Source organism: Numenius arquata, chromosome 19 (assembly GCF_964106895.1).
Source record: "Numenius arquata chromosome 19, bNumArq3.hap1.1, whole genome shotgun sequence".
NCBI lineage: Eukaryota > Metazoa > Chordata > Aves > Charadriiformes > Scolopacidae > Numenius > Numenius arquata.
Window position 1 is genome coordinate 9369261 of NC_133594.1, and position 17372 is coordinate 9386632.

Below are 17372 nucleotides of genomic sequence, written 5' to 3' on the forward strand. Positions count from 1 at the left end.
TAAACCAGCAATTTCTGTCTTACAGAGAGGTGCAAAGGTAGCCGAGTCAAAGCTGGTAAAACTTAGTGGGAAAGTGCTGCAAAAGGTTCGTTCCCCTGCCCTGGTTGAGCTTCCCCAGGGCGTAGTGGTGAGTTTAGAGCTCTGTGAGCTGCAGCTCTTGTCTACGAGGGCCCTTCAGGCAGCGCTGGGGTCAGGAGGATACTGGTACTGATGTTGCTGTAATTGGGTGTCAAGATATGGAGCAAAAGGAATGATTTTGACATGGCTTTCCTGTTGCAGTTTACTCTATTTTCCACAAGCCAGTATAGATAACGCTTTTCCAAGAACTTCAGGTGTGGCAGAAGCTCTGCCGTACGGTTCTGCGTGCGATTCACCACAGGGCTGTTACCGTGAGGGTAGTAAACGTGACCTGTGCTAGACGTCACGTTTGATTGTTGTCCTTTGCAAATGCCACTCAAGGGATGCCCTTGTAATCTTCCTGCTTGTGGAAAAACTTTGTATCAAATGACAAAAGCAGCTTTGTTCTTTTTCAGGATTAATCTCTTACTGTAGAGCAAAAACTCCTGAGGCCAGATTGGTCAATTAGCAGACATTCTGATTACCTTCAGCAAGGGCATAGCTAATAGAGGTACTGTATCTTTTTTTAGTGTGAAGCTAATTTAATGCCTAACAAAGCAGCACAGGCTTAAAGAATCTCTGAGCATCTCTGCCCCGCTCTTAATGATAACATGGAGAAACTCTCCAGAAACTTAGAAAGCAGAACAAAGAGCAGAGTGGGAAGCTAATGGGAAAATGTGTCATGCTGCCATGGTATCGGAGCGTGCATGTTCTTGAGACTTTAATAAAACAGCCTGTTAGTGAGTTCTTGCTGCAGCTGCAGTTCCAGGACTGTGGGAAGGCGGGGAGGCAGTCAGAGGTATGATGTTGATGCTTAACATCATCACAATGCTGCTTGCTGTGCTGCTCCTTTAATTACTGTTAGAGCCACAGCCTGTAATTTGGGAATCGTGGGTTATGTTCCTTGCTTTGCCAAGACTTGACTCCCTTTCCCTCAAAATACTGAATTGTCATAATTATGCTTGAAGCTTAAGGACATCCAAAATTAGAGGCATCATTATAGAAATCATCCTTTTCAGCTGAACTCTAAACCAAGACAGAGTTCTTGCTGCCACCCGCTTTTCTGTATAAAGATGTGATGTTGACAGCTGAAAAGGCCGTTTGAAGAGCCTCTTTCTTCTAACTCTGCCTTATTTTGTCCCCTGAAATCAGCTGACACGCCAATGCCTGTGACCTTCACTCTTTTTAGTCTTTCTGACCCCTACACACAGAAACTTTCTGGACTGTAGCTGGAACTTCAGTGGTACAGATCGGAAAACAAAGCCGGAACGAGTCTAAAATCGGAGCATATGAAATGCTGCAGACTCACAGTGCGACTAATGCTTTTCTCCTCCCCCATCATCCATTCTGGCTTCCCCCTTGTTTTTTTTAATCTTCGCTCCCTGCCTCCCCTTCCCTTTCCTGTCTCAGAGCGTAGCTGAGTAGTTTCCCCTTTTTGCTTTTCTCAAACCACTTTTGCTCCTGGAATGATCTTTGCTCTGACCAGAACATAAAGCGGGGCTGCATCCCAGACAGGTTTTCTCAGAGACAGGACACAGACGAGTGTTGCTTGACCAGGAGAGGAAACACGGAGGCTTCTGACTGCACAGGCTCAGGTTGGTCCATGTAATGCAGAATGGCTTATATTAATTAAAAGGGAAAAATAATATATTTTACAGCTCTGAGGGAAGGATGTGGTGTTTATCAACAGGGGAACGTGTTTCTCGTAACCTGCTGGGGCTGGTTTGATGTCAGGCAGAGCAGATTATCTTCTGGGAGATGTTCAGCTGGTTGGAGGGAGGTCATCGAGCTTTGGAGACTTCTGTTTTCTCAGCGTTTCACCCTAGCTCTCCTTCACTTATGTGTCAGCAGCGCTGGCAGTAGCCTCAACCTGCTGTTCTTTTCAGGTGTGACTGTTGCGTATCACCGTGTTCTGCAGGTGATTTGGAGGTGCTGAGTTAAAGACCGCGTGGGAGATGTGTTCCTGTATCTAAAAGACACTTTTCCATTCTCAGTCTGTTAACGTAGTTGGTTTCACCACCCCTTCCCCACTTCTCTGGGAGGCTTAGAGTCTCCTTGTTTGTTTTCTGGTTTTGTTTTTCCAAGACAGGACGACACGTGATCAGTACTTCTCACTCCTCAACATGTTGGAAGAAGATAATGATGAGACGTGTTGGAATAACCTGGAGAACTTCCGGGTGAAGCTGATCTCCGTGATAGATCCTTCCCGTATAACACCCTATCTTCGCCAGTGCAAAGTGATCAGCCATGATGACGAGGAACAAGTTCTTAATGACCCCAGCCTGGTCATGCGCAAACGGAAGGCAGGTGGGTGAAGTGCAGCCTTCACGAGGCTTTTCTTGTGTAATAATTTTGCAGGGGGACATTTCCAAGAATAATTCAGTCCCTCGTTCCTATCTCCTGGTGTTTGAGGGAATGTTGGCAGCACAGTCAGTAAAGTCTTCGTGACTCTTCTGTACGGTCCTGGTCTTGTTCCAACCAGAGAGAATCACAGAATTCATTATGGTATTAGTGCATCTTTTGGATTGGGTTAACTCTTACTGATAAGTTATTGAGGGTCATTGAAAAAAAATTATTTTCCCTGTTTTCCAGATTGGGAAAAACAGGACAATACAGAAAAGCAGCCCTGTGGGGCTTGATTTGGTACAGATATTTCTAGACAAAGTAGGGAACTGAGCTCAAAGTCAAAAAGACTTTGGGAGTCCAGGCTCTCTTAGGCTTATCCCTGCCCTTTTTTTCCTGTATTTGCTTCTCATATTCGGAAATGGAGCTTCAAGCTGCAGAAACTGTTGTGGTGCTTTGTTTTAACTTATGTTTTTTGTAATTATCAGCAGGATAACATAAAGTGCTCTTCTGCGATCAGCTTTTTGCACCCCCTGTAGTACGACTTAGGTACTAGGGTTAAGTTTTAACTGGTCCTCCACAGTTCAAGTACTTTTGTATAGTTACTGGGTGATTGTCTTAGGGTTGGCTGGGGTTTTTTTTATCCAAGTGATTTTAATCTGCTTGTGAAGAAAGTGGAGTGATTTGTTATTACATTAGAAATAGGTAAAGAGATAAATGAATAGAATATCCTGTTGCTATTATTTCAGGTGTTCTTCTGGACATTCTTCAGCGGACGGGACAGAAGGGCTTTGAGGCTTTTCTGGAGAGTCTTGAGCTTTATTATCCACAGCTGTATAAGAAAATAACTGGGAAGGAGCCCAGCAGGGTTTTCTCTATGATTATAGGTAAAGTTTTGTGTTCTGAAAAACCAGCTCTTCGTTTGGTGGTGTTGTGTAAATTAAGGGGGGGTTCACCTCCGCTTTTGCCTCTCCCCAGCTTCAGTGAGCAGTTGGGAGCGTTCCCTGTGTGCTTCAGGAGGGTTCTGGGAGAATGTCCCTGCTGTCTGGTGTCACGGGCTGGACCTGGGAGAGTGGAGGAGGAAGCAGAAGGATCAATTCTTCCTTCTGCCTGTTCTGACAGAGAAACAGCAGGGATAATTTGATCACACGTGTCTTCAGGGTTTGCACACTTGTGCGTGGCGTGTGGTGGTCCCGAGCCGCAGTGATCAGTGGATGGGAACCTGTGCTGTAGGTGTGTTCAGGGAGCAGACAGGACAGCGGTGGCTGATATCTGTCACCAAACAGACACCGCAGGGGAATCCGGCCTGAGCCAGCTCCTGATGAATGAGATCATGAAGCTGCAGAGCACCGTGCAGGAGGAGAGGCGGAAGGCCCAGGAGCTCACCATGTGGCTGCACACCAAAGAGGACACCATCAGAGAGATGTGGGTGAGGGACAGCCTGCTCCGCAAGCACCAAGAGAGGGCACAGAAGATGAAGGAGGAGAGGGACAGCCTCAGCAAGGAGCTGCGTAAGTGCAAAGACGAGAACTACAACCTGGCAATGAGCTATGCCAAACAGAGCGAGGAGAAGAGCACTGCCCTCATGAAGAACCGGGACCTGATCCTAGAGGTCAGTCACCCTTTTCTAAAGCTCCCCCCTTCTTTCCCGATCCCTGGAAGGCTGTGCTGTGCACCAGACTTTTGCAGGTCAGAGTTTTCTTTTTGTTTCTGATGAGCTCTGAACCTTCTGGTAGATCGATCGCTTGAAGCACAGCCTCATGAAGGCAGAGGATGACTGCAAACTGGAGCGTAAGCACACAATGAAACTGAAGCACGCCATAGAGCAGCGTCCAAGCCATGAGGTGATGTGGGAGATCCAGCAGGAGAAGGAGTTGCTCTTGGCCAAGAATCAGGAGCTTGAGAACACTCTCCAGGTTGGTGGGGGTGGTTGAATATGGACTCCTGAGAAATGATTACTTGTAGCAGCCAGGGCAGCAATGGGGCTGCACTGGAGATGGTGTGGCTTAGCTGTGGCCTTGTTCACCCAGGTCAAATAGAGCACGTAGGACTGTGGGAAGAGAGTTAATATGGAGTTAGATGTTTGCTCTATCTCACTGTTTTTTTTTTTTTGTCCAGCAGGTTGCCAGGGAACAGAATTTGGAGAAGAGCCTCTCCAATGAGACTCTGGAGAATGACTGCAGCCAGATACTAGAAGAACGCCGGGAGCTGATGAACACCATTTACAGCCTTCGCAAGGAGCTGCGACGAGCTGAGGTGCTCCAAGACAAAGTACGTGATGCACTGCAAACTCCTGCTGAGGGTCAGTGGGCAAGACAGGCAGAGGCAGCACCGCCAAGGTCTTGTCTATGGAGCAGAAGAGCTGCTCGGCACCAATCCTTGCTGCTCCTACTCTAGTGTCTGTGCTATAGTTTGTTGAAAAAAGGCACGCTAATATTTTAGCATTGTGTGGTATTAACTGTTACCTGTTATTGCCTGTGTTAATTAACAGTCCCCCCTCAGCTTGGAGGGTTTCCCTCCCAAGCCATGGGAGCTTTTACCATGATTGACGGCTCAGGGACGTGTAAATCCATCACGTTGACCAACCTTCTGGTTGGCCTTGCTCCAGCCGGACAGTCTGGCTGAGCTTTGATATGGCACAGGGGTCTGGCCACAGTGATCTGTGGCACCGAGCAGGAGTGATGAGGGTCTGGCTCAGGCTCTGCCCACAAGGAGGGTTGCTTTTGACCTTGTCTTACCAGTACGCAGAGGAGAGAGAGATGCTTGAACTACAGTGCACGTCTCTGAGGAAGGACTCCCAGATGTATAAAAAAAGGATTGAAGCTGTCTTGCAGCAGATGGAGGAAGTGGCTTCAGAAAGAGACCAGGTGATGAAACATTCCTCTTGGAGCTGCCGCTAATCCCTCCTTCCCTGTTTGAAGTGGGCAGATACTGTGACCCTGAATGTGCTGTTGTGTGACATGCCACGTCATGTTGTCCCTTATGCCAGGCACTCCTGACCCGAGAACAGTTCTACGTGCAGTACTCCAAGAACCTGGTTGAGAGGGACGCTTACCGCAAGCAGATCCGGGAACTGGGGGAGCGATGTGACGAAATGCAACTGCAGCTCTTCCAAAAGGAGAGTCAGTTACTGGCTACCGAAGCCAAGCTGAAACGGTTGCAACTGGAGCTTCCCACACCGGTACGTCTGCGGGGTCATCATTTGTGTGATGAGTTGGGAAGCAGAGTACAGGCACCTAACCAGTATGAGTCCAGCAGGCCGTGCCCAGCTGCGTGGGTAACCCTTTCCAAGCAAACGCCAAGTTTAGGAAAATGAAAGTCATGATGGTCCTATTACCTTACCCTGGTTCCAGGCAGGGAGAAGCTGCACCGATGCAAGCTGAGACCTTCTGTGGAGCGTGTCCAAAGGTGATGAAGGGATCCTCAATCACCAAAGAGTAAACTCTGTTTAGAGACCATGTATGAGCCATTTGGAGGAGGGTGTAAGGGTGCTAAAGTTTTTCGGAATGAAAGTAGATATACAAGGGCTTTATTTAATGTGGTATCTTGTGTAGTTCCTCCAAGTGATCAGACAGGAGCGTAGGAGGGAGGAAGACCACACTTCTCTGTTTTCTGGAGCTTTCAGTCTCTTGAATATTCCCTTACTGCCACTTCCTTGCTCATGAGGAATGATTAATTTCTACTGGTTTTATTTCAGACCTCTGACCTGGATGACACCTCCTCCAGAGATTCCCAGGAAGTGAGTAGGGTGCCTTGTTTGCCTTTTGCTTTCTCCTGGGATGCTTTCAAATTCCTCACTTGTGCTCAGTTCTCTAAATAATAGCGGGTTTCAGTCCATGGCTCAGGCTCATTTCAGTGATATCCAAAAGTACGGAGGCAGCAAAACAGACCAGTGACAGAATCTCCCCGTGTCCTGAGATTTCTAAGTGTCAGACACAGTTGTGGCGTTAGTCAGCAAGATTTGTTGAGTCTAAGAAAATCGGGGGAATTGAATTATTTTGAGTTGTTTCTAATTGTCTCTCTTGTGGGAAAACAGGCAAAAATAAGACTTTACCTGGGGACATCTGTAGTGAAGGGTTTTTGCTTAGTTCATAACTTCAGCGTGGAAGTGAATGTCACATTGTCTGGAGGCTAAAAGCATAAAATCCAGTACAAAGGAACGGGATCAATTAATGGGGGATAAATCCATGAGTAACTTCTGGCTCAGTGTTATGGTTTGGGAGAACCCATAACAATCTATTGTCGTTAGACAATTATTCTATCACCCGATGACCCCTCCCCACCCAGAAAGGGGAATCAGGGAACACAAAGAAGCACAAGGGTTGAAATATAGATTTAATAGACTAAAACTAAATAATTAACAATAATACTAAAGAACCAGTATTAATCCCAATACTGATATAAGACTTACAGGAATTATACTCAGCCAATTATATCAGTAGGAAGCTGTGCCCTCCCAGCAGGGACAGCGAATGTCGGACACTGGGAGTGCAATGGCTTCAGGAGGAAGGGGAGGCCTCAGGGTTCTGGCACCGGGGCCAGGAATTGTCTGGACCCGCCACCATCAGGGAGAGAGCCAGCTACGCAGCAAACTTTTCTAATTTATATTGGATGTGCTGTTCATGGTATGAAACACTCCTGTTGGCCAGCCTGGGTCAAATGCCCAGGCCTTGCTCCTCCTTGTCCCTGCCCCGGGCAAGGCTCGAAAACACTAACCTTGAATCCCACAGACCTAGCTGGCTATAAAGTAAATATTTTCACAAATTCAGACACTAGAGTCTTCTAAAAGTGCAATTTTCCCAGCATTAGAAGAAAAGTTAGTCCTGTGTCTCTCAACCCAGGACACTCAGTCTCCAGTTTTGCTGACAAGGGACGCAGCAGGGAAAGGTCGGTTCTATGCACGTCCTGTTTCTTAAATTCCTCTGCCTGTTCCCAGCTACTGTGTGAGACAGAATAAGGGGCAGTTCTCATGTTCTTGCTTTGTTTCTGTCCCATAGCTTACTCTTCACGGTCACCTAGATGAAGATACACAGCCGACTAAAAGTAAGGCTTTTCTTGGGAAAATGTAGAGTAGAATTCTTGAGAACATGGTCCAGTGTTTCAAAGGGACAGGAAAAGACATTCCTGGGTTTTATTTTTAGTGAAGAACAGGTCGTCTGACTGGGGACCTCCAGTCTTTTTTTAAGCAATCTGTCTACTGAATTTTGTCCAGGAAAAATCACCTGGAACCTGGTGCCTTTGAGAAATAGCCCCTGGGTGCCTCTTCCCCCCTACTCCTCTTGCATTTGTGGCAGAGCTGAGAACAGAACAAACATCCTTCCACTTCTGCTGGACCGTGTGGCTTTCTCCAGGGATTTTTCTCTCCCCCCTTCCCTTTTGTTTCGCAGTTTATTTTCACAAGAGCAGAACCACGTAGTTAATGCTGTCACTGGTTCTGTTTTTGTGGCTGAAATGATTCAGCAGTGTGGAAAGGAATTAATAGGCTCCTCTAAGAACCCAAAATTCTCTTCCAAAACCTGCTGAGAAAGGAAGGAAACGAGCACAGCAGCAGAAGTTTTCTGTTTTGATCTCCTAGAAGATCTAAATGATCTTTTCATTCATTGAGCTGGGAGATTTTTCACAAAAGCTAAACAATAGTGATCCTAAAAGCCTTTTATTATTCTACCTCACTGAGTTCAAAAACATCTATGGTGATACCCTGTCACTACATAAGGAGTTGCACTAAAATATGGTCTGATGTGAAGTGCCTTGATATACACAATGTAGTTGTTGGGGAACAGGAACAAATTATGGTTAAAATAATGATTTAACATGATTTCTCGTGGTGACCTCTAACATGATTTTTTAAAAAATGATTTGCTCCTGCATAAGCAGAAACTAGAAAGCCGTTGTCTCTCTCTGAGCCTGGTGGGGAACTCCATCACCCTAAGCAAGACTCAGGGTTTGAGTGAAACGGGAATTGACTCGCACGTTGATCACAGGATTAAACCCTGAATGTTCGGAGGTTTCAGTTCTGCTCCCGGCTCTGTGTGGTGCTGGGCAGCTGCTACACTGCAGCTACTGCTGTTGGACGAACTGGTGGAGGAAGTGACTTCGCAATGGCAACTATGACTAAAGCTGTGATTTCTCCTTCTCTTAGAAGATTGCCCTAAAGAACAAACCCAGCAATTCATCCCTCGAGAGAGCAGTCTGCCTCCAAAGTCACCCAGTGTAAGAGAATCTCTCTGCGCTCTTCTTTACTACGACTGGGGTTTGTGATCTTCAATGTTCTTGTTAACGATGGATTTACCAGGTTTGAGAAGCATCTAAGGAGCTACCGCTTTTCCAAAATCTGAGCGCTTTGTGCAAAATTCACCTTCCAAAAAGGGTGAGCTCTGAACAGCAGAGCATTTACGGTGGTTATCTCTCCATCTCTGCCTGGAATCTTCTTCTAATTATTTTCTGGCCTTCATCTCTGGGTATGGATGTTTTCCAGTTTAATTGTCTTCAGTATTACTGTTGGTACAGGAAACAGAATCCCAAATTTACAAGTGGGAGAGAATAAAGATGGTAAAACTACGTGAAACAGATGTATTACCACCCTGCACACACAACAGTGGACAGCCCAGAACTGAACATGCTGCATTCATTCTGCAGGCCCGAGCAGACGCAGGAAGGCAGCTGTGGGCTCCTCTCCTGGAGCAGGGGTTTGGTAGTGAACAGGCCCAGGTTCCCTTTTTTTTTTTTTTTTCCTTCATTTAAATGTAAAATGATTCATTGCACAAACAAGTCTGAGAGGAGAAATGACCAAGCTTATTTGGGTGGTCTGTGGCCTCTTACCCTCCAGGGGCCAGATGTGGTGCATCAGCCCCAAAACCAGCCTCCTTTGCAGAACAGGTTTTGCGCTACTTGCTGCTAACATTGATCTCATCGTCAGAGGAATCCAGTTCATATTTGGGTTTTTTTGTTTTTTTTTTTTTCTTTCCAGTTCAAGGAGTGTGGCTTAGCCAATGAGGAACTGGCAGAAAAGGAACGGAGGAGGATGAAGGACTGCTTCGAGCGTTACCGAAGGTCAGGACTTTAGTAAGCAGGACTAATTCAGACATACCCGTGTGACTTAACTGATTGGCTTGTTGTGTGTATTTCCTCTTTTCTGTCCATCCCCTGTCCCCAAGCTTGATTCACGGAGGGCACAAATTCATTACAAATCCTATCTTCAGAGGTTCACGCTTCTGGCTGAACTGGTTGAGGCTCCTGCTTTAGTGCCAGAGGTAGCCAAGACAGCAATGATGGCATTTGCTCTGGACCACGCAGATGGTTCCACAGCGGGGAGTGGAGGGTAATCCAGAGAATTGCTACTTTAATACATTTGATAGATTTCTCCCATGCAAGTGAAATCTGCCTCGCCTTCACTGTCTGTCTGACTGACGTATGGCTGACAGTCAAGACCAAGCTCCCACAACTGTGAATGGAGCAGATTTCCACCCTCTGTCCTCTTCAAATGCTCTTTGAAGGCCTGTTCTCCAAACGCCTGGTGTCTTCACTGATCACTGCCTTTATGGAGCACGAGACCAATGAAAACCTTGTGAAACAGGGACCTTAGTTCTAGCATGAGATAGAAATGCTCCTTATGGCACTGTAAGCTATTCCTGTGATTGTTGACAATACTATTTCTGTTAAAGAAAGGACTTTGGGTAGGATTCCTTGGCTTCTTCAACAGAGCATCAACAATACACCACTCTTCAAGAAATCTAAGGATGTCTTCATCAATTTATATGAATTCTCTTTGTCTGATGCTTGCTGCAAGTCTCGGCTTTATGTTGGGTGTGCGAGCAAACCCTCACCTTCGATTAAACACCAAGTGGATCAATACACACTGAACCTCCCCACTGAACTCCCCAAAAGTGCTCAAATGCCACTTCTTTGCAGAAAACGTTCTTCTCAAAATGAAACATCTCGTTTTTCAGAAAAAGAGCCATGCGGAGGGCACCGGCGGACCGACACCACGAGGCTGACTGGGAGAACACCACCGGCAGCGACAACACCGACACCGAGGGCTCCTGAGCGTGGCAGCTGCCCCGCGAGGGGACCACCAGCCTGGGCTGGGGGCTGCTGGGCATGGTTCTCTCTCAATGCACTACTTAGATTTTAAAATCTGTCTAAACAAACACTTATCAGAAGTTAATGTTTGTAACAGGACTGCTGTTCCTTTGTCCATCTCCCTCTTTAGAGGTCCATCTTTCTCTCCTGATGTCCCCTCGTCCATCTGTCTCTTAGAAATGTAGTGATGCAAGAGGTGTGAGGTGCACAAATGAAATAAACAGGATTTAAGGGCTCCAAGGCCCGAGGGTGCCTGTGTGGCACTTGCTCTGCGCCCAACAAGGCCCAGGCTGAGCTTCTCTTGAAGTCAAGGCAGGTCGCTGGTGCGATGCCCCTGCGGAGGGGGAGGCGTTGCTCCTGCAGGGAGCTGGAGAACCCTCGGCCGGTGCAGGGAGGAGGCCGCCGGTCCCACCGACCAAAGCGCCGGGGGTGATGCCCGGTTACCGGCCTCAGGCCTCCCGGGGCGGGGACGGTGGCTTGCCCTCACCTGACATGGCCGCCGCCGCCGCCCTCACCTGACATGGCCGCCGCCGCCTCAGTGCCCGCCCCCCCGCTCTGTGCCTGCGCCGTCGCCATGCAGCGCGCGGCGCGGCCGTTGCTGTGGGCCCTGCTCCGCGCCGCGCCGCCATGGTGGCCCCGCCGGCCCCGGCTCGCCCCGCCGCCCCACCGGCTCCTGCTCCGCCACCCGCTCTGCACCGCCGCCGCCCCGGGACAGCCGCCGGCCACGCACTACCGCCTGGTGTACACCTGCAAGGTGGGCAGCGGCGGGCCGGGGGGCAATGGCGGGGCGGCGGCTGAGGGAAACGGCTCTTCCCAGAGGCAAGGCCTCTGTCCGGGCGGGCCTGGCCGGGGTGCGGCCCGTGCGGTTCCTTAGTGCGAAGCTAGACGGCAGGGTAACGCGAGTGCAATAGCTAGAGATGAGGGAGGGGGAAAGAAACCTTTTAATCAGGTAAATAAAATATTTTTTTCACTTAAAAGGCAGAGAGGCTGCGTGGTCATAAAAATCCGTTTTGTTCGCTCTGTAGGTCTGCCAGACCCGGTCAGCAAAAACCATTTCCAAGGCAGCCTACCATAAAGGGGTGGTGATCGTGACATGTCCTGGCTGCGGCAACCACCACCTCATGGCTGACAACCTGGGCTGGTTCTCCGACCTGGAGGGGAAGAGGTAGGTGCTCTGGAAGCGCCCCTGCGCCGAGGGGAAAGGGCTGCTGAGCCCTGACGGGGTCCTCCTGGGCCGATGTGGTATTGCTTTGTGGCTTTTAAAACGAGGTTCAGAGAAAAACAAGAGGTTTTGCTGGGTATAATTCTGTTTCATTCAGTTTCTTAAAGCGCACAAAGCTTTATAATGGCCTGTAACTTGCCCATTGCTACCCAGGGTCCAAATAAGTGCTGTAAAGCTGTGACACAGGTGACCTTGTTGGTGGCAGCAGGTGAATTACTGCCTGTGGGCTGCTCAGTGCTCCCTCAGGCTTTATCACACCACTGCTAGGTTTCCCTCCCTAAGCGTTTCAAACATATAGACCCATCTGCTGCTGAATTGCAATGATTTCTAACTCCATCGGATAGCTTTAAAAATTTCTGTTTAGCCGTAATTGCTAAATTATTGATCCTAATGGAGGAAAATAGTCCCAGAAGGTTTGGGTGGTTTTATCCGCTTCCCAGACTCTTTATGGAGAAATACTGTGATCACGCTCGTGTGTGATCTGCGAGCAAAGCGTGAGGGGGTGAGCCTGCGCTTGGGTCTGGCCTTTGCTGTGGTGTCACTCTTGGTTTTCAAATCGCTGTTAAGGAATATCGAGGAAATCCTGGCGGCCAAAGGAGAGAAGGTGAGACGTGTGGCTGGTGAGGAGGCCTTGGAACTGCTTCTGGAAAGCTCGGCAGATACCGGGTCTCAAGGTCAGCTCATGGAGGGAGAAAACGGGGAAGATCCCCCAGAGACTGGTGGCAAAGGACAGACCTGACGAGTGGGATTTGTGTCATTCTGCTGATGGCAAGAGAGACTTTTAACCTTTATTCCCTGATTTCAGTGGGAAATTTCTGTGTTTAAAATAAATTCAGGCATTGGTCTTTCTCTGTTGTGTCTTTGTCTTGCGTAATTTTGCCTTTGATCAAACTAATGTTTTAGAGATGAGTGGGGATATTTTTCCTGGTGCTTGTTTTTAGGCAAGTCTTGGTGCTTCAACAGTGTCAGAAGCTTTGTTTTCTGATGAGAAGGGAAGCCAGTAATTCTTTGTCTGTGTGCTTTGGCCTGGGGAGGTGCCGCTGGAGGTTTTAGCGATGTCTCCTGGCCCAGGTGTTGCGTGGCAGCAGCTGGTGGCAGAGCAGCAATTGATACCACCTGAGGAGCCGTGCCCCGACCCTGTGTGAGTTTGCAAAGCCAAAATCACCCTGCAGGAGGGTCACAGCAGGGCTGAAAGTCTGCTGTCTTTGTGGGTCACGGCATGAGCCACCCTCTGGGACCGTCAGCCCCTTCCTCAGTGGTGAGGGGGAGGATGGGCGTGCAGGCAGAATTCATATTTGTGAAGCGTGTTGGAGATTAGTAGGGCATTTAGAAAGTTTTCTTGGAGTTACTTGGCAGATATTGAGGTGCTTATTAATGCTACTGCTGCATGTTAAGATCACTTAGAAGAAAAATTAATTTAATAAATTAAAAATAGCATTTTTTACCAGCATATAACACTCAGGTAGTGGTGAATTGGGCAGTGAAGCGATCATAGTGCACTTTGTTAGGGCTTAATTCCTCTGCCTGCTTGAAAGTTTACTTCTCTCGAGGTCCATTAGCCTGAAGTACAGTGAAGTATCTGCTGTCTTATGGTTTTAAGTCCACAATCAAAGAATAATTCCAGTTGGAAGAGACCTCTGGAAGTTTCTAGTTCAACCCTCTCATTCAGAGGAGGATGCTCAGGGTTTGTCTTGAATATCTCTGAGGATGGAGATCCCACAACCTCTTTGGACCCCTGTTCTGGTATTTGACTAATCCCATGGTGAAAAAAACCCCAACACTGAACTGAAATTTGCTGTTTCAGCTTGGACCCACTGCCTTTCTCCCAAACACTGTGCCCTTCTCTCATTAGCGAGCTGCAGAAATCAGTAAAACCCCACTTTGCCTTTGAAAGAACCCAGTTCTTTCAGCCAGTCATGTCCAGGTGCTTGTGGTCCTTAATCAGCCGAGTATTCAGGGAGGGGATTGCATGTATTAATGAGTATTAATGAGTTTACTTCATTCATCTGAAGTGTTCCTAGTAATTGTGTATGTTTTGCAAGCGTGGATCAGAGCGACAGGAAAGGAGTCGTGTTTTCCTGTTGGTACGTGAGTTCAGAGTGATGAAACAGCCCTGAGGGGCAGGAACTTCATCCCTCAGGCAGCTTTTGTGTGTTCAGATCCTGGTGAAATAACAGCTCCGAAACAACTAGGTTTGAGACCGATCCATATATTTATTAAGAAATAGGAGTCTTGCATCTCGGAACATTGCGGTGTGCTCACCCTGTTGTGAGTTGCTGGCATGTATTAGCACTCTGCTGGAAGAGAGGTTATTTTATTACCTTTTACTTGAAAATTAGCATTCTGCTTCCTTTGTGCTGATGCCTTTGATGGGGTGGAAGGGAGCAGCTGGTGCAGGATCCGCGTCGCCTTGGAAACAGTTCATTTACAACCTGACTTTTTTATGCTGTCTCCTTACCTTTCTTACCTGTTACTGTGCCCCAGCTACAGAAGAGGGGTGCTAGTTTTTCCTGCGCTACAGTAAAAAAACTGTAGCAAAGTCTGTCCATGTTGGCTTTTCAGGATTTTGGTGTTTCCTCAGTCCAGTGTTCTCTGCTCCTGATGCAGGACAGGGTGCCCGGCTCTGCAGCACCCAGAGCTGAGGCTGGAAGGTTTTGCTGCTGCTCTGAAGGTTCAGGCCAACACCATGGACGGAAGAGGAGGCAGGGGATTGCAGGGGGTGGACTGCTAATAGCTTGCAGGTAAAAAAGGAATTTTGTGCTCCCTTTTGAAGGTGGTGTTTTGTTGTGTTTTTTTTTTCCTGGAAAATATGTCACAGGAAAGTGTGTTTGTTTTTGAAAGTCAGAGGTGAGCGCGCTTTGTCTGGGAGGAGCCTGGCAGACTGTGCTTTAGCCAAAGAAAAGGGAACAGGGAGAAGAGAAGCAGCCTTTCTCCTGAACTAAGATGGGAAAAAAGGAGCCGTGAAGTACTGGTGCAGCCACCCAGGGTGAGTCTTTGTGGCACAGAGGAGCGGTGGCGATTTCAAGGGGAAGTGTAGGGGGACGCCAAAGCAGCATTCACAGGCTGGATGGCAAACATAAAGCTGTTTGCACATTCCTTGACACATTTCACTGTGGCTGTTAAGGGAGGGATCCTGTTCCTCAATCCTGGCCCCTGAGCTTTTCTGCAAAATGGCAAATACTTCACCTCTTGTTTTCTGCCTCTTTGAGCAAATCCCCCTTTTGTAGCACAGCCAAATTCCGGTGTTAATCCGGCCGGGGGGGGGGGGGGGGGGGGGGTACTCTGCTGGGCCATGTCTGTTCGCTGCAGGGTTACTGGTGGTGTGGCCGGTGCAGCGGCGTTGGGTGCAGGTGGGCGAGATCGGGGAGGGGTCCTGCAGGGCTGGGACGTGAGTGGTGACGGGACTTGCTGAGGACAGGCCTTTGGGCAGGCCCAAGAGGGGTGCTGGGGTGCGGCGGCTTGTTTGCTGGGGACACCTGACATGACATAACCCCCTGCTGTTTTTTGCTGCCTGTATGCACGAAGGCATTGTGTTTGCTGCGCGGGGCTGTGCCTCCTGCTCCCTGCACAGATACAGCAGGTCTAAACCCCGCCACGCCTGGATGTGCCGTGGAGGGCTCAGCTGTACCGAGGAGCCACTTGAGAGCCTCCCTGGGGGATTTGCCAGCCCACTGAAGTGGCCGTTGGGCAGGTATGGGTTTTTTTTTTCTCTTGTAGCAGCAGTGAGGAGGGACACCGGGGGGCTGTGAAATGAATCACCATGTATTTGTGCTGCTTGTACAGGGTCTAATGTCAGTGGGTTCTGGGCCTCCAGGTCCGACGGGCACAGTGAGGCCGAGTGAGCCCTCCCCTCACAACCCTGCATGCATCTGTCCCCACTGTGTCCCTGAGCTGGGCTGTTCAGTGCACGGATGTCCCTGCCTTACTGCAAAGCCATGCAGGAGTTAAGTTAGCCCACAGCTGTGTCCTGGCCTAGCGGGGTCCCAGGAGATTGCTATGGAGAGTTCCCGAAAGCTCCACGCTGACATTTTCAGTGCCTGGGTGCTCTGGGCCCGGCCGAGAGCCTCTCCAGCCGGATGAAGATCAATGATGGCTGGAGCAGTAACAGCGCAGGGCTCTGGGGAGGGATGAGGTAAGCGCGGAGACTCAGCCCTGATGTGACTGGGCAGATGAGCAATACAAAAATCCCCATGGGCCTGACATCAGCCCTGGCTCCCAGGTGCCTCTCAGGGCATGTGTACAGCCAAGGAGGAGAGAGCAGTGTCTTGCAGGTGGTTTTTTGGTTTGGTTTTTTTTTTTTGGGGGGGGGTGGGGGGGTGTTTGGGTTTTTTTTTTTGAGTTGTCACCTCCAGCCCTGCACTGGGGACAGAACTCGCAGTTCACAGCTGCAGCAGCAGCTCTCTAGAGTTCAAAGGCGAACAGGCCCTGGCAATCCCGCATCTCTCCGGCGGGTGTCAGCATCGGAGAGCGCGTCCCTACAGGGGATCAAGCTCTAGGGGCCTGGGGGCCTTGGTGGAGTGGGAGAGGGGAGGGCTGGCGCTGGACACGGGCACACTGCTGTCTGCTGCTGCAGGGTACAGGGGAGCAGCAGCCATTGCAGGCTGTGAGCTGCTCTGGGGACTCCCTCCTGCTCACAGGGGCTCTTTTTCCTGTTTGGCAGGTGCTCTGAGGGAGAGAACGTTTACTGGAGAGTGTGTGCTCCCTTCCCCAGCTGCTAAGGCCAGAGAGAGAGACCACAGGTGAGACCTTGTCACTCACTCACAGGGATTTCACCTGTTCCCAGGAATCCAAGCCTCTATCCTTTGTTTACCTGGGGGCATGGTTCTGTCCCCAGGTCACACACAGAGACTTCTAGCACCCAGCCAGGCACCAAGAAGCATGAGAAGGACCTGATGGCTCTTCATTAGTCTTTGCTCTTTGACTGGCAGTGGCCGGCACAAGTTAGCCAGGCGTGGGAAGACCAGCTGTGACTTGGCTTTATCCTCACAGGGCTCAGGATCCAAAATCTGCCGCTCTCAGACCCACTTTCTAGCACAGTCTAACGGCCTGCTCACACCCGCAGCGTTGGAATGAGCTAGTGCTGCTGCCTGCTGCTTTGTGTGTCTTCACTTGGGGCTGATGCCAGGGCTTTGCGCAGCGCTCGCTGCCCTTCTCCTCTGGTGGCTGCCGCCCGGGAGACAAGACACAGCGTTTGGGCCAGGCGCCGTGAAGGCACCGAGACAGGGCTGAGCCTGAAAGGAAAGGCTGGGCTGCGTTCCTAGAGGAGGGCTCAAGCCGGTCTTTTTTTCAGCCACTGCAGGGCTGTGTCTGCCCTGGCACCCTGGTAACGTCGGGCCTTGGGCTGATGCTCCAGACAGGGAATGCTCAGGGCTTTGTGTCTCTCTCCACAGCCACACAGTCACATCGATGCTGTGCATTTGAGACCCGCGGAGCTGGGGATGGTGCTCCTGCCTAAGAGACCTGTGTGCTCTTAACATAAAGGGATACCTACACCCTTTTCTTAACACTTACCTGTGGTGGTATCTGCCACAAAATTGCACCACCCACCCCCCAATCCCATTCCAAAGGGCCAGCATTAGGTCTGCTCTCGGCAAAGCTGGCCAAGAAATAA

The 17372-nt window shown here is 49.5% G+C and overlaps 2 protein-coding genes across 2 annotated transcripts; both read left to right on the plus strand.

Annotated features, from left to right (window-relative positions):
* The first annotated feature begins 1554 nt into the window (after positions 1–1554).
* On the plus strand, positions 1555–10783 carry CARD9 (caspase recruitment domain family member 9). The gene is made up of 13 exons (XM_074161228.1): positions 1555–1712; positions 2207–2424; positions 3210–3347; positions 3747–4072; positions 4197–4376; positions 4579–4731; positions 5202–5327; positions 5450–5641; positions 6158–6199; positions 7458–7503; positions 8600–8670; positions 9428–9510; positions 10407–10783. Exons 2-13 carry the CDS (start codon positions 2241–2243, stop codon positions 10501–10503), a joined length of 1638 nt encoding a protein of 545 aa, XP_074017329.1. The 5' UTR covers positions 1555–1712; positions 2207–2240; the 3' UTR covers positions 10504–10783.
* Positions 10784–11107: 324 nt separating this feature from the next.
* Positions 11108–12613, plus strand: DNLZ (DNL-type zinc finger). Its single transcript, XM_074160981.1, has 3 exons — positions 11108–11293; positions 11565–11704; positions 12329–12613. Exons 1-3 carry the CDS (start codon positions 11114–11116, stop codon positions 12498–12500), a joined length of 492 nt encoding a protein of 163 aa, XP_074017082.1. The 5' UTR covers positions 11108–11113; the 3' UTR covers positions 12501–12613.
* The last annotated feature ends 4759 nt before the right edge of the window (positions 12614–17372 follow it).

Coding starts and splice junctions, on each gene's coding strand:
- CARD9 (XM_074161228.1), top strand. CDS start 2,241: ATGTTGGAAGAAGATAATGATGAGACGTGTTGGAATAACCTGGAGAAC. Junction 2,425..3,209: donor CATGCGCAAACGGAAGGCAG/GTGGGTGAAGTG, acceptor CTATTATTTCAG/GTGTTCTTCTGGACATTCTT. Junction 9,511..10,406: donor TGCTTCGAGCGTTACCGAAG/GTCAGGACTTTA, acceptor CTCGTTTTTCAG/AAAAAGAGCCATGCGGAGGG.
- DNLZ (XM_074160981.1), top strand. CDS start 11,114: ATGCAGCGCGCGGCGCGGCCGTTGCTGTGGGCCCTGCTCCGCGCCGCG. Junction 11,294..11,564: donor GCCTGGTGTACACCTGCAAG/GTGGGCAGCGGC, acceptor TTCGCTCTGTAG/GTCTGCCAGACCCGGTCAGC. Junction 11,705..12,328: donor TCCGACCTGGAGGGGAAGAG/GTAGGTGCTCTG, acceptor ATCGCTGTTAAG/GAATATCGAGGAAATCCTGG.